At 37.3% G+C, this 17014-nt stretch overlaps 1 protein-coding gene across 1 annotated transcript in view; it reads left to right on the plus strand.

The window, feature by feature from the left end:
- CFTR (CF transmembrane conductance regulator) overlaps positions 1 to 17014 on the plus strand; it is a 165199-nt gene that overhangs the window by 103892 nt on the left and 44293 nt on the right. Inside the window, exons 17-22 of the mRNA XM_078059826.1 lie at positions 692 to 729; positions 1202 to 1452; positions 2973 to 3052; positions 8713 to 8863; positions 9749 to 9976; positions 12596 to 12696. Coding sequence (XP_077915952.1) covers positions 692 to 729; positions 1202 to 1452; positions 2973 to 3052; positions 8713 to 8863; positions 9749 to 9976; positions 12596 to 12696 — 849 coding nt within the window. The remainder of the gene's footprint in view (positions 1 to 691; positions 730 to 1201; positions 1453 to 2972; positions 3053 to 8712; positions 8864 to 9748; positions 9977 to 12595; positions 12697 to 17014) is intronic.

Here is a 17014-nt window from a genome sequence, read left to right on the forward strand (position 1 = left end):
TCTTATTGTGGTTTTGATTTATAGTTCCCTGATGAGAAGTGATGATGAGCATCTTTTCATGTGTCTGTTGGCCCTCTGTATGTCTGTTCATGTCTTCTGCCCATTTTTATTTTTTTTAGTTAAAAAAAAATTATCTTTTTCTGCCCATTTTTAAATTGGACTATTTGTTTTGGTGGTGTTGAGTTTTACAAGTTCTTTAAATATTTTGGTTGCACTGTTGAGACTTTTAACTAATTTTCACAAGTATTAATATCTTTTCCAATAATTAATTGGTTTCATAGGAAATTAGTCCCTCATCCATTGCAATAAATGAAATTATTTGTGACAACTAACTAAATTAATTATCTGCCAATAGGCTGATATTAATTTCTTCATAAGAAACAAAGTTTATTATTTGAAACATTTAACTGTAATCTTAGCTCTTCCGCGAGGTTCCATGAATAGTTCCTGTTGAATGATGGAGAGAAATGGCAAAGTATTTAATACAGTAAAATTTGAATTCTATTAACATGTCCTCACCACAAATAATGGTTTTTAGAACAATTATTGCAGCTGCTGGACCCAGGAAAGCAAAGCAAAGGAAAATGAAACTGTGTGTATTTTGCTCTTGGTTGTGGTGGCATTAGAAGTGGGTATGGGAGGAATAGGTAGAGATGTTGAAAAAAATCAGATGTGTATTGTTTTATTCCAGGTGGCTCTTTTTTTGGCTGTGTTGTGGATTCTTAAAGGGTGAGTATTCCATGTCCTATTGCAGACTATATTTTGTTTCTATTGATTATATGGGTCTTATTAAATATTATAATATCCATGGTGCTTCATTTCCCCAAAGTATTATAGAAATGGAAAATTAAGTTCTTTTGTTTTAAATTGTGAGCGTGGGTAGTTTCTGCAGCTGTTTGCCAGTTCCTAAAGTGTTTAGTCCCTAAAGTGTTTAGTTTCCATAAAATGCAATAAAAATATTGAAAAGAGCATTTTACATTTAGTATTTTCTCTGACTGCTTAGTGACTGTCAATTTTATCCGTTTTGATGGTGAAAAAATATACTCTACTTCACTGCAATAGTTAAGTCCTTGAGATCAAAGGCATAACTCATGCTAATGAAATATGTTATCTTCAGACTCAAGTTCAGTTTTGTCTACATGTATTGGAAATTCAATGGGAAAGTTTGGTTGCCAAATAACGATTTCTTTTTGCTTTGCAGAGTGACTCCTCAAGACAAAGGGAATAGTACTCAGAGCATAAATAGCAGTTATGCAGTGATTTTCACCAATACCAGCGAATATTATGTTTTTTATATTTACGTGGGAGTAGCTGACACTTTGCTTGCTCTGGGACTCGTCAGAGGTTTACCACTGGTGCATACTCTAATCACAGTGTCGAAAATTTTACACCACAGAATGTTACATGCTGTTCTTCAAGCACCTATGTCAACCCTCAACACGTTGAAAGCAGGTATTTGACTAGGTATACAAAGTGATACTGCTGATCCACAATCAAAATGTGCTACGATTTTGTTGGTTTTCTAGCAGCAGCGTTGGCTTTTGATGGAGGCATCTTCCTTCTGACTGACATGCACATTTCTTAGCTGCTGTAGGCTGTCAGACAGACATTGCTGCGCCTCATGTTTCTGTCTTAGCTAACTAGGATAGCTTAGTTTGTTACACCATGTTGCTGATGGGAGTGTAGCAACAGAAATAGGCCCTCTGGGTGAGTTGTCCTTCTCCATTCAGATATTTGGTCTACCCCTTTTTAGCCATCTTGTTGCCAATATACAGTATTATTTAAAAGAGAAGAAGACTTGAAGTGACCAAGGAAAATATAAAATTCTCTTACTAATGAAGTCTTTGATGGGGTGGAATAATCTAGTTTCATATAACTGCTCAAAGATGATCAAATAAATTTGTTCTAAGGTTTTGTTTTCTTTGTGTGTGTGTGTGTGTGTGTGTGTGTGTGTGTGTGTGTGGAAGTGGAGTAATAAATCCCAAATATATTTTTAAAGTATTTTTACACTACTGTAGAGGTTGGTAAAAGGGCAAACACTTGCCCTTTAAGATAAATAAGGTCTGAGGAACTAAGGTATAACATGGTGACTGTATTGAAAACACTATATTATATAATTGAAATTTACTAAGAGAGTAAAACTTGAATGTTCCCACCAAAAAAGGTAATTATGAGAGATTATGGGGAACTTCTTTGGGGTAGCATTAAATATTAAACTAAGAATTTTGGACTTTATCATGCAGTTAATGGGGGGGGTTGAATGATAAGATTCAATATCACTTTGTTTGTACTGTATTATGTTTTATCTAATTGTGTCTTTAACTGCCCCTAGACAATGAATTCCTTAAGGGCAAGGAGCAAGGCTTATTCACCTGTTATCTCAGTGCCTAGCATTATGCCTGGCACATAGTAAACACTCCATATATAACTTTTTTCACTGGAGGAAAACATTATCAGACTTATAAACATGAGTCTGGAATTCAGAAGACAGGCTGAAGCTTAGATTGCCAGTAAAGAGGGCGGAAAGAGAGAACATGGCAAAGAAGGTCCACATAACAGGCAGGCAGAAATTAAGAGTAGCCATGGGTTCAGCAAAGGTATGTCAGAAAGGTATAGAAGTCAGAGGAGAGGGAGAGCCATACGTTATGGAATACAGATGTAAGGGAATGATGATAGCATATCCAGTAAATTATCATTAAATTCAAGCTTGCAAGTGTGAGATGGTAGTAGTAGGATGAATCTTACAGCAATCTGCGTTTTATGAAGGTTTAAAAGTAGGAGAACATAACTTGAGCACAGTTGCTTAGAATCTTTGTACAACACTAAACTTTTCTAAGTCCTTATTTATCTTATTACATGCTAATTCTTATTTGAGTTCTGAAAGCTTCTGCTGTGATCCAAATTGATCAAATATTGATATGTCTCTTCAAGATTACTGTTTTTTTAAGAAACGTATCTTCTTTATATTATAGGTGGAATTCTTAATAGATTCTCCAAAGATATAGCAATTTTGGATGATCTTCTGCCCCTTACCATATTTGACTTCATCCAGGTTTGTAAAAATAAGAATTATTAAGTGTCTTTACATTTATCATACTTTTAAAAATAATTAGAAAAAGAGGTAAATTAAGTTTTGCTTATTTTTCTTTTGAGAGTGGAAGTCCTATCTATTGTGTGAATTTTGTCAATATCAAAAGTCTTCAAAATAGGCATCAATTTAGTAAATTCAGTGATAAGTCAGAACCGTTTACCTGATCCAAACGTAAGGCAATTCCTCATTTAGATGTAATAGCTGTGTACTTGAGAATGGTTTAAAAGATATAATAGACCATCTTTCCCCAAATCACTGTTCACAAAGTATGACATTTTTGACATTGGCATTACTGTTTGATGGAAGTCCCCTACCTCCAAAGGGCCGATGTTAAAAATGAAGAGCTATTCCTTGATGGGCTACAGTTTCAACCAATCTTATCCAGGAACACATTGGCCCAGATTAGCTAGCCAGCATCCTCACAGTAAGGACCATAATACAGCGACAGAAGTACAGATACATTTTCAAGCAGATGAGAGGGGAAAGAAAAATCCAGGACTAGAGTGAGGACTGCCCCTGGGTGACAGAGCTGAAGCTACCAGGGCAGCCTGGCTCCGAGCATGTATCCCTGGGGTGTGGTGATTGACTGGAGGTGAGAATGAGAAGAAAAGGAGGAGATGGAGATGAAGGTGACCTAAGGGATGCACATTAGGACTCCATGAGGGGCAGGACTTAAGGAGTGTTGTGAGTTAATGATCTTGGCTATTGGACCGGGCTTGAAAACAGCTTCCTGTGTGGCTTAGATCGAGCAAATGCCACAGTCTCTGTGATCTCCTTGGAGAAACAATTGGAACATTGCAGCCCATCTTAGGATGAGTCATGAGTCATTCTCTACCTCCCCCCCGCCCCGTTCCCCATAATAATACTTTATTTGAGAGGACCTGTAACACAAAATAAGGGCTACCACATTTGTGTGTATACACAACTGACATTGGCAGGTGCAGAAAAACCAGATTGTCAGTTTGCCTCATCTGAAATGATTGGCACAATTAAACGCATTGACTGTTCCATGTGAACTATAGCATTTTGGATTTCCTTCAGTTGCTCTATTTAGAGATATAACTCAGCAGTTGCTGCTGGAATTCTTTAACCGATGCTTTGGGGTCATGCATTTGAAGGACCATGTACCGTGTCTTTCTTTAAATGCAGTTTATTTGTTCCTCGTTCTAGGAGTGTAACTGACTAACTGACTGGTTAGGTACAACCTGGAACATGGACATCTTGACATGATTGCAAAAGGATTCACAAATGTTGGCCCTTGATAATTTTTTTTTTTTTTTTTACTTTTGTAGTTTACTATTGTCTGAATCAATGTGAAGCTCGCTTCAGAAATCCTGTGGGAGAAATATTTTTTAAATCTCTATTTTATGAATTAACCCTTTTTAGACACATGTGATGGCTCTCAAATTCTTTCTCTTACAGCAATGTGAATAGTTTCTGTTCAACTTCTAATGTTGTTGCAGTTCATTAGTTGTGGTTTCACAAGTAATTAGGCAGGGCTCTTTTATTTATTTAATTTCCCTATTTTATTTATAAGAGGGCCTCACATTAAGGAAGCATAATATATGATAATCAAATGGCAGTAAAAATCCAATTAGTTTCGATTTTATTTAAAAATCAGTCATTCGGGGCGCCCGGGTGGCTCAGTCGGTTAAGCCTCTGCCTTTGGCTCAGGTCGTGATCCTGGGGTCCTGGGATCGAGCCCCATGTCGGGCTCTCTGCTCAGTGGGGAGCCTGCTTCTTCCTTTCCCTCTGCTGCTCCCCCTGCTCTCTCTCTCTCTGTCAAATAAATAAAATCTTAAAAAAAAATAAAAATAAAAGTCATTCCTCATAGTTTTTATAAAAAACTCCTCTAGATTATGAGCTTCTCTGGTTATACTTAATTATGTTCACATTAAAGAAATTTATTCCAGTCACAGTGTTACAGGAACATATTTTTGCACGGAATAAGGCATACCTGTAAATTTCCTTTAAAAATTAACTTCTATTTACTCTTTTTCCTAACATTTAATAACGTTCTAGCAAATTTGCTTTCTGGATTGGCACACTGTATAATGGACATGGAAGATCTGGATTCTCTTTCTAACCCGTAAAATAAGGTAGATAAATCTGATGATGGTCACTTTCAGGACTCAAGTTCTGTGCCTCAGATTGGCATACTGGAAATGGCCCATATATGACACATTTGCTCAGGCCATCCTTAGGCACTGAGGTCAGAAACTAATAATTTAGCACTGCGTGCAAAACTAAAGGCAGTGGTTTAATATATTTGATATTCTCGTTACACAGAAACCTTAAATCCTGTCCTAGTTTTGAATTCAGAGTAGATAAGAAACAAGTCATTTTAGGCCAGATATTTTTGTGAGACAGAGAAAAACCATGTCTTGGCATCCTACTTATCTCCACGTTTGGGTGAATGATTCTTTTTTTTCATTAAATAGAAGCCGATGTATTTTAAAATACCAAAATCTTCTCTTTTCAGCCTCACAACCCTTAGGTCTTTTTGATTTCTTCTCTCTTATCCTAATACATGATTCCACACTGAGCCCTACTACTTTGATTTCCTCTGTGTCCTTCACATCTTTCCCCGCCCCATTCATTCTATTAATCCCATTAATCCCTTACTTAAAAATTCACTTATGAATTAAATTCCAAACCTGGTATTCATTTCATTGTTTTAAACAGGTATTTATTTATGTATCTATCTATCTATTCATTCATTAACTTACTGTAGATTTCAGAGTGATCCTTCACTCTTCTCATCTGCTCCAACTTCCCAGCAACGCTAGGTGCCCTTCAGTGACAGGAATGCTTTCGAGCTGCTTTCAGTGTGTGAAAATGCTGCCTACTTCTGGGACCGTGAATGGATGGTGCCTTGCAGGCTTTACAGTCTGTTGAATTTTTTTTTTTTTTTTCCTGGAATTGGTAAGGATGATTAGGAGTTAGAATTCTGTGCTATATTTTCATCTTGTCTTGAATTCCTTCTTTTTATTTTGTTATGCCCTCACGGATGCTCCTGATCTGAAATGACTTGGTTCTTATCCAATGTGAATTAAAAACTAGAACAGAATTTAAGTTTTCTTTTGTAATGAGAATGTCACATTTATTAAACCAGCGCCTTTAGTTTAGTCCACAGTGCTAAATTATTAACTTCTGACCTCAGTGCCTATAGATGGCCTCTTACGGAACAAATAGAATTATTTTTCTCAATACTTAGACTTCTTTGTCTCTTATTTCTCAGTTTGAGCTATGTTCTGGATGATTCTAATTGCTGGAAATTTATCTTGTGAGTGTTTCATAATTTCCAGTTGTACCCACCTTTCACATTCTTCTCTAACCCAGTGTGAGATCTTGGGTATTCTGATTACCCAATTCTACCTATTCTATTGTAATATAGTTGCATTTTTATTCCTAAGAATCTCTAGCATATCAGCAATCATGAAAAAAAAATGATCACTTTCTGTAACTAATGTTATAATCCAACAGCACCAAATTGGAATTATATGGTAAAAATAGCACAAGCCAAATGAACACAGTGCTGTTTACAACTGTCAACAGCAAATAAAAGATCCCGATCCTAATGGAGTAGCTGAATATTTCTATGATGCCAGTGCAAGAGCCTTTGTCTTTCAGACATACTGGTATTTAATGTGATGGTCCATTTTAATTAAATCATATTCCCTAGTTAATCATGCTTGGAACTTAATTTTTCTCCCCACCCCCCAAAGATCCTATTTCTGGGAAATAAATGTCTTTGGTTAAAAAACTGGTTTGCCATTGATGAAATCTTGTCAGTAACACAAGTAAGTAGGGCCTTTGGGGCTTTCTCATTGTATTGATGGCAGTCATAGGGCAAGAATGGAATAGGGAAGGGGTGCCTGGGTGGCTCAGTCAGTTAGGCGTCTGCCTTCGGCTCAGGTCATGATCCCAGAATCCCGGGAGCGAGTCCCGCGTCGGGCTCCCTGCTCCGCGGGGAGCCTGCTTCTCCCTTTCCTTCTGCCCCTCCACCCGCTTCTGCTCTCTCTCTTTCTCTCTCTCTCTTTCTCTCAAATAAATAAATAAATAAAATCTTTTTTAAAAAAAGAATGGAATAAGGAAGACTGTCCTTAGATTACTGAGTCATCGTGTGTACTTGGTCAAGTGTCTGGCACAGTAAAGACTTATCTGAGTATTTGTTGATGAGTGAGGGGCTGGCATGGCAGAATTGATTAGAGACATAGAGGCATTTTCCCCCTAGAAAGGTGTCATTGAGAGATCATCATCTGAAGTTTTAGATGAAAATAACAGTCCACTCAAAGAAGTTCTATGCAGCTCTTAGCTACCCCTATCCCCACTGACATCTAACAAAATGTTCTGCACTTCACTGCATCTGCTGGAAAAATGCATGTGTCACCCATGGAAATTGGTAGAGAACTGGCTCACTGATTATCATATGAATGTTCTAATAAGTTTATTTTTAACTCTTGTTGTGACATTACTTTATACTTTATTCAAATGGGTTACTGTGGAGCAACTGTTAGCAGACCTTTTTATTTTATTTTTTATTATTTTTTAAAGATTTTATATATTTGTTTGACAGAGAGAGACACAGCAAGAGAGGGAACACAAGCAGGGGGAGCGAGAGAGGGAGAAGCAGGCTTCCCGCAGAGCAGGGAGCCCAATGCGGGGCTTGATCCCAGGACCCTGGGATCATGACCTGAGCCGAAGGCAGATGCTTAATGACTGGAGCCACCCAGGCGCCCCATGACTTTTTTTCTTTTTAAAGTGTATGGATTTAGTGTCATGTGGAAATATGAGAATATAAGACTTTCGCTTGATTTCAAAGAACACCAGTATGGTTAGCTTGTTTCTAAGACTGTCAAGGGCTCCAGTGTTTTAGTGGATAATGTGAAAAGATATCTCTGATGGGTGGCTTGACTAAAGCACAAAGTTCATTTTGACAACATATAAGATGGAAATAAAAATAAATCAGCCATATCCCCAAAATCTTTTTTTGAGCCTTTAGGTCATCTCCAATTATTTTGAGGAGTGGGAATAGAAGCGTTGGGGAGGGGAGTAAAATGTATTAAATATAATTTTAAAAAATCTTAAACATGAGTCAACTGTGTTTGGAAAAATTAAGTAGCTTGCCTAATTGACCAAGTCTTCACTTAAACCAGATCTTTCTGACTCAAAAAGTGCCCAGATGAATGCCCAATTTTCAGCAATTGTCTGAACAAAATCAATCTTAAAATTTCACATTTATGCCAAATTATTTCAAAATTAAAAAATCATTATTTTAAAAGAAGGCCAGGCTAGAAAAGAAAATCATATTCATCTATGATTATTTATTGTACAGCATTTTAAGGCATATGGGAAATGAGAATATCCTGAGATCCAGGAACACCATGTTTTCAAAGCTTCACAATGTTATTCTAAGCAACCTGACCAATTTTTTGAATTTTGATAGAACTTATGAAAAACGTTACGTTCACGTAGATGCCTTCCTACCAGATAGCTGCCCCTCGTGAAGAATGGAACAGAGTGTGAAGAGCTTCTTTAAAAAGACATCTCTGTCATACCTTGTGCGCTTTGCAACATGAAAACATTTACTCACCCAAGTGTTTTCTCTGATCCCACAGTTGTTACTAATTGTGATTGGAGCTGTGGTAGTAGTCTCGGCTTTGCAACCCTACATCTTCCTAGCGACAGTGCCGGTGATGGCAGCGTTCATTTCACTGAGGGCTTTCTTCCTCCACACCTCCCAGCAACTCAAGCAACTGGAATCTGAAGGTATGAGGCTGCACCTACAGCGCTCGCCGTGGAAAACAACCACAAAGGCTATTTGTGTGTCTCGATCTTTCACCTACTTTTCCCATTTATTCCCCTACTTTTAAACTCTTGCATTATGTAACAATGGCTTTTAAGTACGTGTATGCAAAAGAGCAGAGTAAATTACAAAGCGCACGTAGATTGTGTTTGTAAATGACCATGGGACTTCATTTTGGTTTTAAAACAAGTGTATGGTCTTATGAGGGTTGGAGTATAGGATATTCATACATAATATACATAATTATATAAATTAAATTTTAAAATGATAGTGCTACTATTACTAAAGGTTTGTCTAGGTTCCCAAACAATGCTGGATAAAACTTTTCAGATACCTTTCCTTTTCTCTTGGGGGCTACCTTTTTGTGTGCCCCCGAGCACTGCTTGAGCTGTTTGGGAAGCACATTTTTCAGTAACAGCTTTGCTGCTGGTGTGTTTTCAGGGTTAAATATCCAGGGTGTTTCTATTGAAGGTTATTATCTAAATGAAGTCACATAAACTTAAATAAATTGTCTTAAAAGTAAAACATTTTCTCTCAGCGGTGATTAATTTAGGATTAGCTAGGGAAAAAAGCGCCCAGTGGTAGCCAAGAAATATGAATAAGACATGGCATTGATTTTATAATAAGTTCCGATCCATGGTGGCCAAGTAACAAAGGAGTTTAATTCGTTAAAAAAATAACAGATGGCATCTATTCAAAGTACGGCACCAAGATGAAAAACCTCTAACCAATGACATTTGGTGTATGATCACTCTTTCTTAAGCTAATCTTTTTCAGGTACCTATTAGTGAGAATTTGCATTATGTCGTTACATCATTTGCATTGTTTTCTATGGGAATATTTCGCAGGCAGGAGTCCAATTTTCACTCATCTTGTTACAAGCTTAAAAGGACTATGGACACTTCGGGCCTTTGGACGACAGCCTTACTTCGAAACTTTGTTTCACAAGGCTCTGAACTTACATACTGCCAACTGGTTCTTGTACTTGTCCACGCTGCGCTGGTTCCAAATGAGAATGGAAATGATCTTTGTCATGTTCTTCATTGCTGTTACCTTCATTTCCATTTTAACAACAGGTAACATGAACTTGTTAACTATCTAACTGACCATTTAATTTAAAATTTTGTCAACCCCAAAATGCTACATTTTTATTGGTTGAACGTTTTAGATATCTTTAAATAGATTTCAGGGGGAGTTTATTAATCTAAAAATTCATTTATTGTGGAACAAATGATTTCTTTGAATGAGAGCTGTATTATCTTAGCTTTACGGTTTGAAAAACAGACACGGAGAGTGTCAGATAACAAATCTGTGATTGAAAGAGAAAAATCATCTTTTGATTCTCATATTGGTAAAGAATCCTGGCATCAAAAATTACAGATTTCATTTACTTAAGAGCTCTCTGAGACGGGGGAAAGAAACATCCCTGTTTATACACACAGACACACAAAATCCCCCTCCCTGGTAAATTTGTTTCTTTTTACCACCAGTTGTGCAATTCATTATCCTACTGTGAATTTTCCACAATGAAAAAACTACCATAGAAGTGAAATAACTAGATAGAAGTACCATATTCTTAAGATAGAAGTGTCCTGAATTTTAAGGTCTTTGGGTGAAAAACACAAAACCTTTCACCATAAGTATAATGAAAATCTATATGGACAAAGGAGTTCTTTGAAGTTAAGAAGCTGAATTACTGAGATAGAAGTGTTGAAATAGCTTACACATGTGACAGTGGGCACGGATTCAGAGCACTTGCCAAGCCGAGGGATCGTTTGGTTGTTAGGAATAGAATCCTGATCCGACAGAAAGAACACAGGCTCTGGTCACAGGAGGGTCCCGTGGAGGCCAGGGTGGGAGGCACGCTGGGTCTCCAGAGGGAATGGAGGACGTGTGTGTGGAGTGAGACTCAGCTCTTCTCATCTCTTGAGACCGGATGCTGCCTGTGTGCAATCCTCTGTGGCTGCTTGCTGCATTTCTCTCTCTCTCTCTCTCTCTGAAGACTGGTTTTCCGGGTGAACCCTTGAGTTAACAGAAGTGTTCCTCTGTCCAGTTACAGAGTACTGGAGAGAACAGAAAACAGGCTCACCTTGGCTGCTTCAAGGGAAGTGGGGTCCCCACATTCATTGTTCTCTCAGCTCGCGTGGTGGGAAAGGACTCTGCGATGAATATAAGTGAGCGGGCAAATGATCTAAATCCTTAGCAGTACAGTCAAGTTTCTCATTAGGTTCAGAATTAAAAATTTTTTCCTTTAAGTTATTTGAAACAGGATCGAAGAGGGCTGAATGAACAAAGATTTGTTCACAGTGTGTCATGTGCTATAAAATAGTGGTTAAGGATCTGATTGAATCCTGATATACTAGGGCTGGTAGTCAAAGCATTGACAGATCACTTTAGTTCAGGACCTGTTGGTCAAATCTGATTCTCAGCCAGAGTGAATGTTTCGCCACACGACGAATACCAATCCTGCTTCTCTTGGTCTTCAGCCATGGTAACTTGTACATATTAATTAGCTTCTCTAAGGCCCTCATTTTCCCCATATTGTAAGTATATATAATAATAGTACCTATCCTATAGTTTGTGGTGAGTATTAAATGTGATAATTTGTGCAAAACAATATAGTGCCTGGTCCCTAGTAAATGCCCATAAATCTTCTTTATTATTGTTATTATTAAGATTTTATCTTTCATCTTAACCTTCAGAATGAGTAATATACTGACAAATCTTACCTATTTAGAATAAACAGTTTAGTATGAATAAATCTGATAGATCTTACCTATTTAGAATAAACAGTTTAGTATGAAAAGCACATGCCTACTGTGTATGGTTTGTCTTCTGTCAGAGGAAATGTGGAAGAAAAAATTTCAATCAATAAGAATAGGACAAATTACTTCTCCCAGTTTTGGAGCCCAGTGGCAACCTTACCCTGCGTTACAGTTGCCAGGACTGACTCTCAACAGAGACTTGATAACCTAAAGTTTTAAGAACTTTCCTGTTAGAAAATTTTTATGACCATAAATTAGTGGTCCCCTCCAGCCCTGAAAACTATTTATTCTAATGAAACACTTAAGTATTGTTCATCCTGGGCGAACTAGTCATTTTTTTTTTTAAACATAAAAGGCAGTTTTCTCCCTTTCTCAATGGCAGATCCATGAGTTTAGACTTCCTCATGAAACCCTAAGTCCACTTTCTCCCCCAAAGCATCTGATTAGCGAGAAAGTCCTCCTCACAAAGGCAGGAGACATATCTGAACATCTAATGGATGCTGCTCAAACACACCTTTCTCCTGCTTTTGACTTCTTTGGGGAGGAGTTCATCGAGACACAGAAGTTTTTGCATTGCCCATTGTAGTCTTTGAAGGTATTATTACTTACAGAGGAGTAGTAGAAGAGATGACCATGGTATTTACCCCACACCACCAGCCCCTTCAATATCTGAAGCTTTTTTTTTTTTTAAAGGGCAACTCTTTCCTAATAGTCACTCTTTAACTAAAAACATCAGTTGAATACTTAACTATATGCAGGATATTATTACTAGTGGTAGATACTGTGGTGAACTGAGATGAAAGGTGGTTCAAATTAGCACAGAATTGGAATGTAACTTTAATATGACGTATGCCCTAGGAGCAGCATAAAGTGGTTCACAGAAGAGAGAAATAACATAAAGCCTGTTTATATCTTTTTTCCCACCTGTAGGTGAAGGACAAGGAACAGCTGGTATTATTCTAACGTTAGCCATGAATATCATGGGTACATTGCAATGGGCTGTAAACTCCAGCATAGATGTGGACAGCTTGGTAAGTAATTATTATTTTTTAACCTTCATGAAAAATTTGGACAAACCAAAAAGCATGGGTAATGACATGAGGGACAACTACAGACCCAACCCCCAGCTTAAGGAGTAAAACATCACAAATAATTCGAAGGCTACTATGTGTCTCTCATTAGACCCATATCTCTTCCTTCCTCCACATAGAAAGCCACAGTCAAGATCTAGTGCTGCAGTGAAAAATCTTTGCCGAGGATTTTTGTAGGACAGATACACAGGAGTGTCATTACTGGGTTACAGAATTCACCCACATTCGTCTTTACCAGATGGTGCCCAATTGTTCTCAAATATCTTGTATCAATTTATACTCCCATCAAGAGAGGGTAAGAATTCTCATCAGTCCATAGCTTCAGCAATACTTAAGGTTGTCAGACCTTTTAATTTTGGCAATCGGATGGATGTGAAGTGATTACTAAGCAAATAGGGCTGCTTAATACATATTTATTGACTTTATGGGCTTCCTCTTCTGTTAATTGCTTGTTTCTGTCAATTGCCCATTTTTCTAGTAGGCTGAGGTTTTTCTTAATTCATGAGAGTTTATGAATTCTGGGTTGTCAGTTCTGTATATTTTAAACATGGTTCTTTAGTCAGTGGCTTAACTTATAGTGTCTTCTGATGAAAAGAAACTTTTAAGTTTAATGAAGTTAATCTTTCCCTTTATGTTTTGGTATCTTGTTTAAGAAACCCTTCCCTATCTTGGATTTTCCAGTTTATCAGCATTACACTTTTCATAGTATTCTTTTTTAAAAATTTTTTAAATTTCCAGTCTTTAGTGATATCTCCTTTCTCATTCCTAGAGTGTTTCTTTTTGCTTTCTCTCTCTCTCTCTCTCTTTTTTTTTTTTTTGGATCAATATTCCCACGCATTTATATACTTGATTAGTGTGTACGAAGACCATGTTTTGGTTTTGTTGTTTCTCTTGTCTTGGTGCCTGCAGTAGTATATAAGTGAGTGAATACTGTGTCCAGGGCACAAATCCCATGGCAGCAAGAGTGAGAGATGAAAGGAAGAAAGACAGATTTCCCACTTTTCATTAAAAAAATACATGATTTTCAAGAATAGCTTCATCATCAACTTTGATTAGTCTGCCTGGAATAGTGTACTTAAAATCAGTCATCCATTACTGCGTTTGCAGAAGGGCTAGAGACCCAGGTTGAGAAGGACTGTATTTATAACACTGTCCTCACACTTTTTGCATAAGTTCCTTCTCCATTCTCCTAATAAGTCCCATGGTCCCAGAATGCACATGTTCATTCAGCTGTGAAAATTTTATAACCAATTCCTATCAGAACAGATATCCTCATGGGATGCCTGGGTGGCTCAGTCGGTTAAGTGGCAGGCTCTTGATTTTGACTCAGGTCATGATCTCAGGGTCAAGAGATTGAGCCCTGTGTTAGGCTCCGCCCTGAGGGCTTGTCACTCTCCCTGCTCCTCCTACTGTTTGCGTGCTCTCTCTCTCTCTCTCTCTCTCAGATAAATAAATAAATAAATAAAAATCTTTTTTTAAAAAAAGAACAAATATCATCATAAAATAATATCTGTAGGGAAAAAACAAAACTTTTCATGCCCTCTTCCTGCCCATGTGTCCTAATATTTAAGCAAAGCATTTTAATAATTCATTGAAATGTAATTTAACCCTAACATGATTTATAGTAGGGTTTCTCTCTTTTCCTTTAACATTATTTTTTGGGAGGTTAGCCAACTTTTTCAGTGGCTTCATTTATCTCCTCACTTAACTCTTAACGTTTTTGGGGTTGGGTCTCATAAATGTACTTAGAAATGTTTCTGTTGGAAAATAGCAGGAGAAGAGTAAATCAGCATTGTGCTTACATTTATTTAATTTTTTTGTTCAAACTTTCTACAACTTTGCCTTTACAATAAAAATCCTCATGTACTTCACTTCTTTATCTAAAAATATCTCTTTACCTTGTATATGCACAGTTCCTTTGTTGTATTAATTTTCTTGGTTTATGAAACAACCTCTATACATTTGATGTTGAAACCGTTGTCTGGTACATTTCGATTCTGCATGTCCAATCTCCATTAAAGTTTAGTGTAAAAAAAAAATAGTTTCTTTAAGGTATGTTGACTTCTCTAAGTTTTTCACATGGGCATCCTGAGCTTCGTAACCCTGTGCTTTGACATTGTGTCTTTGATCTTCTGGCATAAAAGAATCTTTGCAAAGAACTATTATGTTATAATACAGCCTATGAAAAGTATCAATATTTGCATTTGATCTCGTTTTAAAAAGTCATGTTCTTTTGTTTGAATATCAAAGTGATCACGTTAGTTTTCATTTCCTTGCCAAATAGCGTAAGCGGTCTTTCCTGGACCCTTGTGGACATTCATCTAGTTATAAATTCCCATCATACTGCTTTTACCTGTACCCCGACTAAAATTGTACAGGAACCTCTTTATTTTCACCTGGCGTGTGTTGCGGGTAGGAGGGGAGATAGCTGTGCCCTCAAATTTCACATCTATATAATGTTAACACTGAAGGTCCTGTGACCTCTGAAGGAAAAATTCACTGTGTTCTCATGTTACATTACTGAGTCTTAACTGAATTTAGATCTGAGTTTAAATGCAGTAAAGAGGGTGTTTTGTTTGATACACACTTCCAGTTTTCCAGTGCAGAGCTACTCAGGAAAAAAAACTATCTTTAGACTTAGAAAGTATATTTCATTTACCTCTCTGGCCTAGTTTAGACATGAGCAAAGAATCAAACATAAATAGAACTATGAAGTTATAAAAATGGCAATATGACTTTTCTTTTACTGCTCATCAGTTCCTTACACCCAGGTGCCTGGCTTTTATTAGCTTTCAACCAGTAAGGGTAATATTTGAATGATAACACTTCCTCATTGTTACTTCATGTCGCTTTGTATTTGTAACTGACTGCACATCTCAGTTATCAGCGCTCAAAGCTGACCAAAGACCCTTTGATTACATTTTCCTAATAAATTCCTTATTATATTCCCTAAGATAGTTCTTTCCCACCTTCTTATCTTTTCTTGGGAGCACCAGTAATTCCAGCCCCTGCACTCTCAGCCCATGATCTTGCTACGTACTTCATAGAAAGAACCAGATGCAACTAGCAAGAATTTCCTTGTTTCTCTCCACCAATTGCACCAGCCTACTTCACCTCTCTTCATCTGCCTTACCTTCCCTCTGTGTCTTTGTTCCTATTTAAAGACCAGTAATATGCAATTAACTGCTCTTTGTGGGACCTCTGTCCCCATCATAAAACTACCTTCCCTTGATGTCTAACTTGCACCTCTTGTCTTTGATCTATTTATAGCACAACTTCTTGAAAGAGGGCCGGTCTCCATTTCCTCCTTCCCATTCTTGCCACAGCCTACTTCACTTTGTTTGCATTAGCCCCATGACTCGTGACTAACATCTTGCCAGAGCCAATGTCCTTGTCTCCCTTACCCTCTCAGCAGTACTTAACGCCAGGGACAAATCCTTGATACTTTCTTCTCTCACTACCATGATGCGCCTCCCGCCTGTCTCTGCTACCTCTCAGGTTCCTCCTTAGTTCTCTCTGCTGGCCCCTCCTCTTCTTACACATCTCTGAACATTAGCTATGTTCCAGCCCTCTTGTATCTGTCTTCTCTCTAGTTACTAGCATCTAACTCCATGCTATAGAAACCATCTCTCAATCACTCATTCATATCTCTAGTCTAGACCATTCCCCTGCTCTCTGAAGATACACTACCAACTTGACCCCTCTCTATGTTTAGAAAGCACAGTGATAAGAATGTCTTCCAGTAAACTTGACATCTTGGGGCCTAAGTTATTGTCTAGAATCTCCTCAAAATACCACATGGGGTATCAAGAGACCATTAAAAGGGAACAAAGCTTCTATTCTACCTACTCATTTGTCTGGCTATATCTAGAAGTTTGGAATAAAAATCATCTGAACATTGTCACCTTATGAATGATATAGTTTAGTAGGTTGTGAATCACCCCAGAAATTTAAAAAATAGTAAAATTACCAGAGAGTCAAATTTAATAATTCCCACTGGAAACCCCCATTATAGGGAATTTCCAATTATTTTAGTTGATATCATGATGTTTTAAACACTGTTATTTCAAATTCACTCTTCATTTTAACATGAATTGTGTATATGTCTTTCTATTTACTTCACTGGTGTATTTTATACCATTCTGTAGATGGGTTGAGGAAAGAAGTGTTAATTCCTTTTAATTCCATACCTCAAGTACTATGTGAATTACAGCTGTTATTGCTAAAGCTATTATTTTAATTTTTTTTTTTTTTAAGA

Source organism: Halichoerus grypus, chromosome 12 (assembly GCF_964656455.1).
Source record: "Halichoerus grypus chromosome 12, mHalGry1.hap1.1, whole genome shotgun sequence".
Taxonomy (NCBI): domain Eukaryota; kingdom Metazoa; phylum Chordata; class Mammalia; order Carnivora; family Phocidae; genus Halichoerus; species Halichoerus grypus.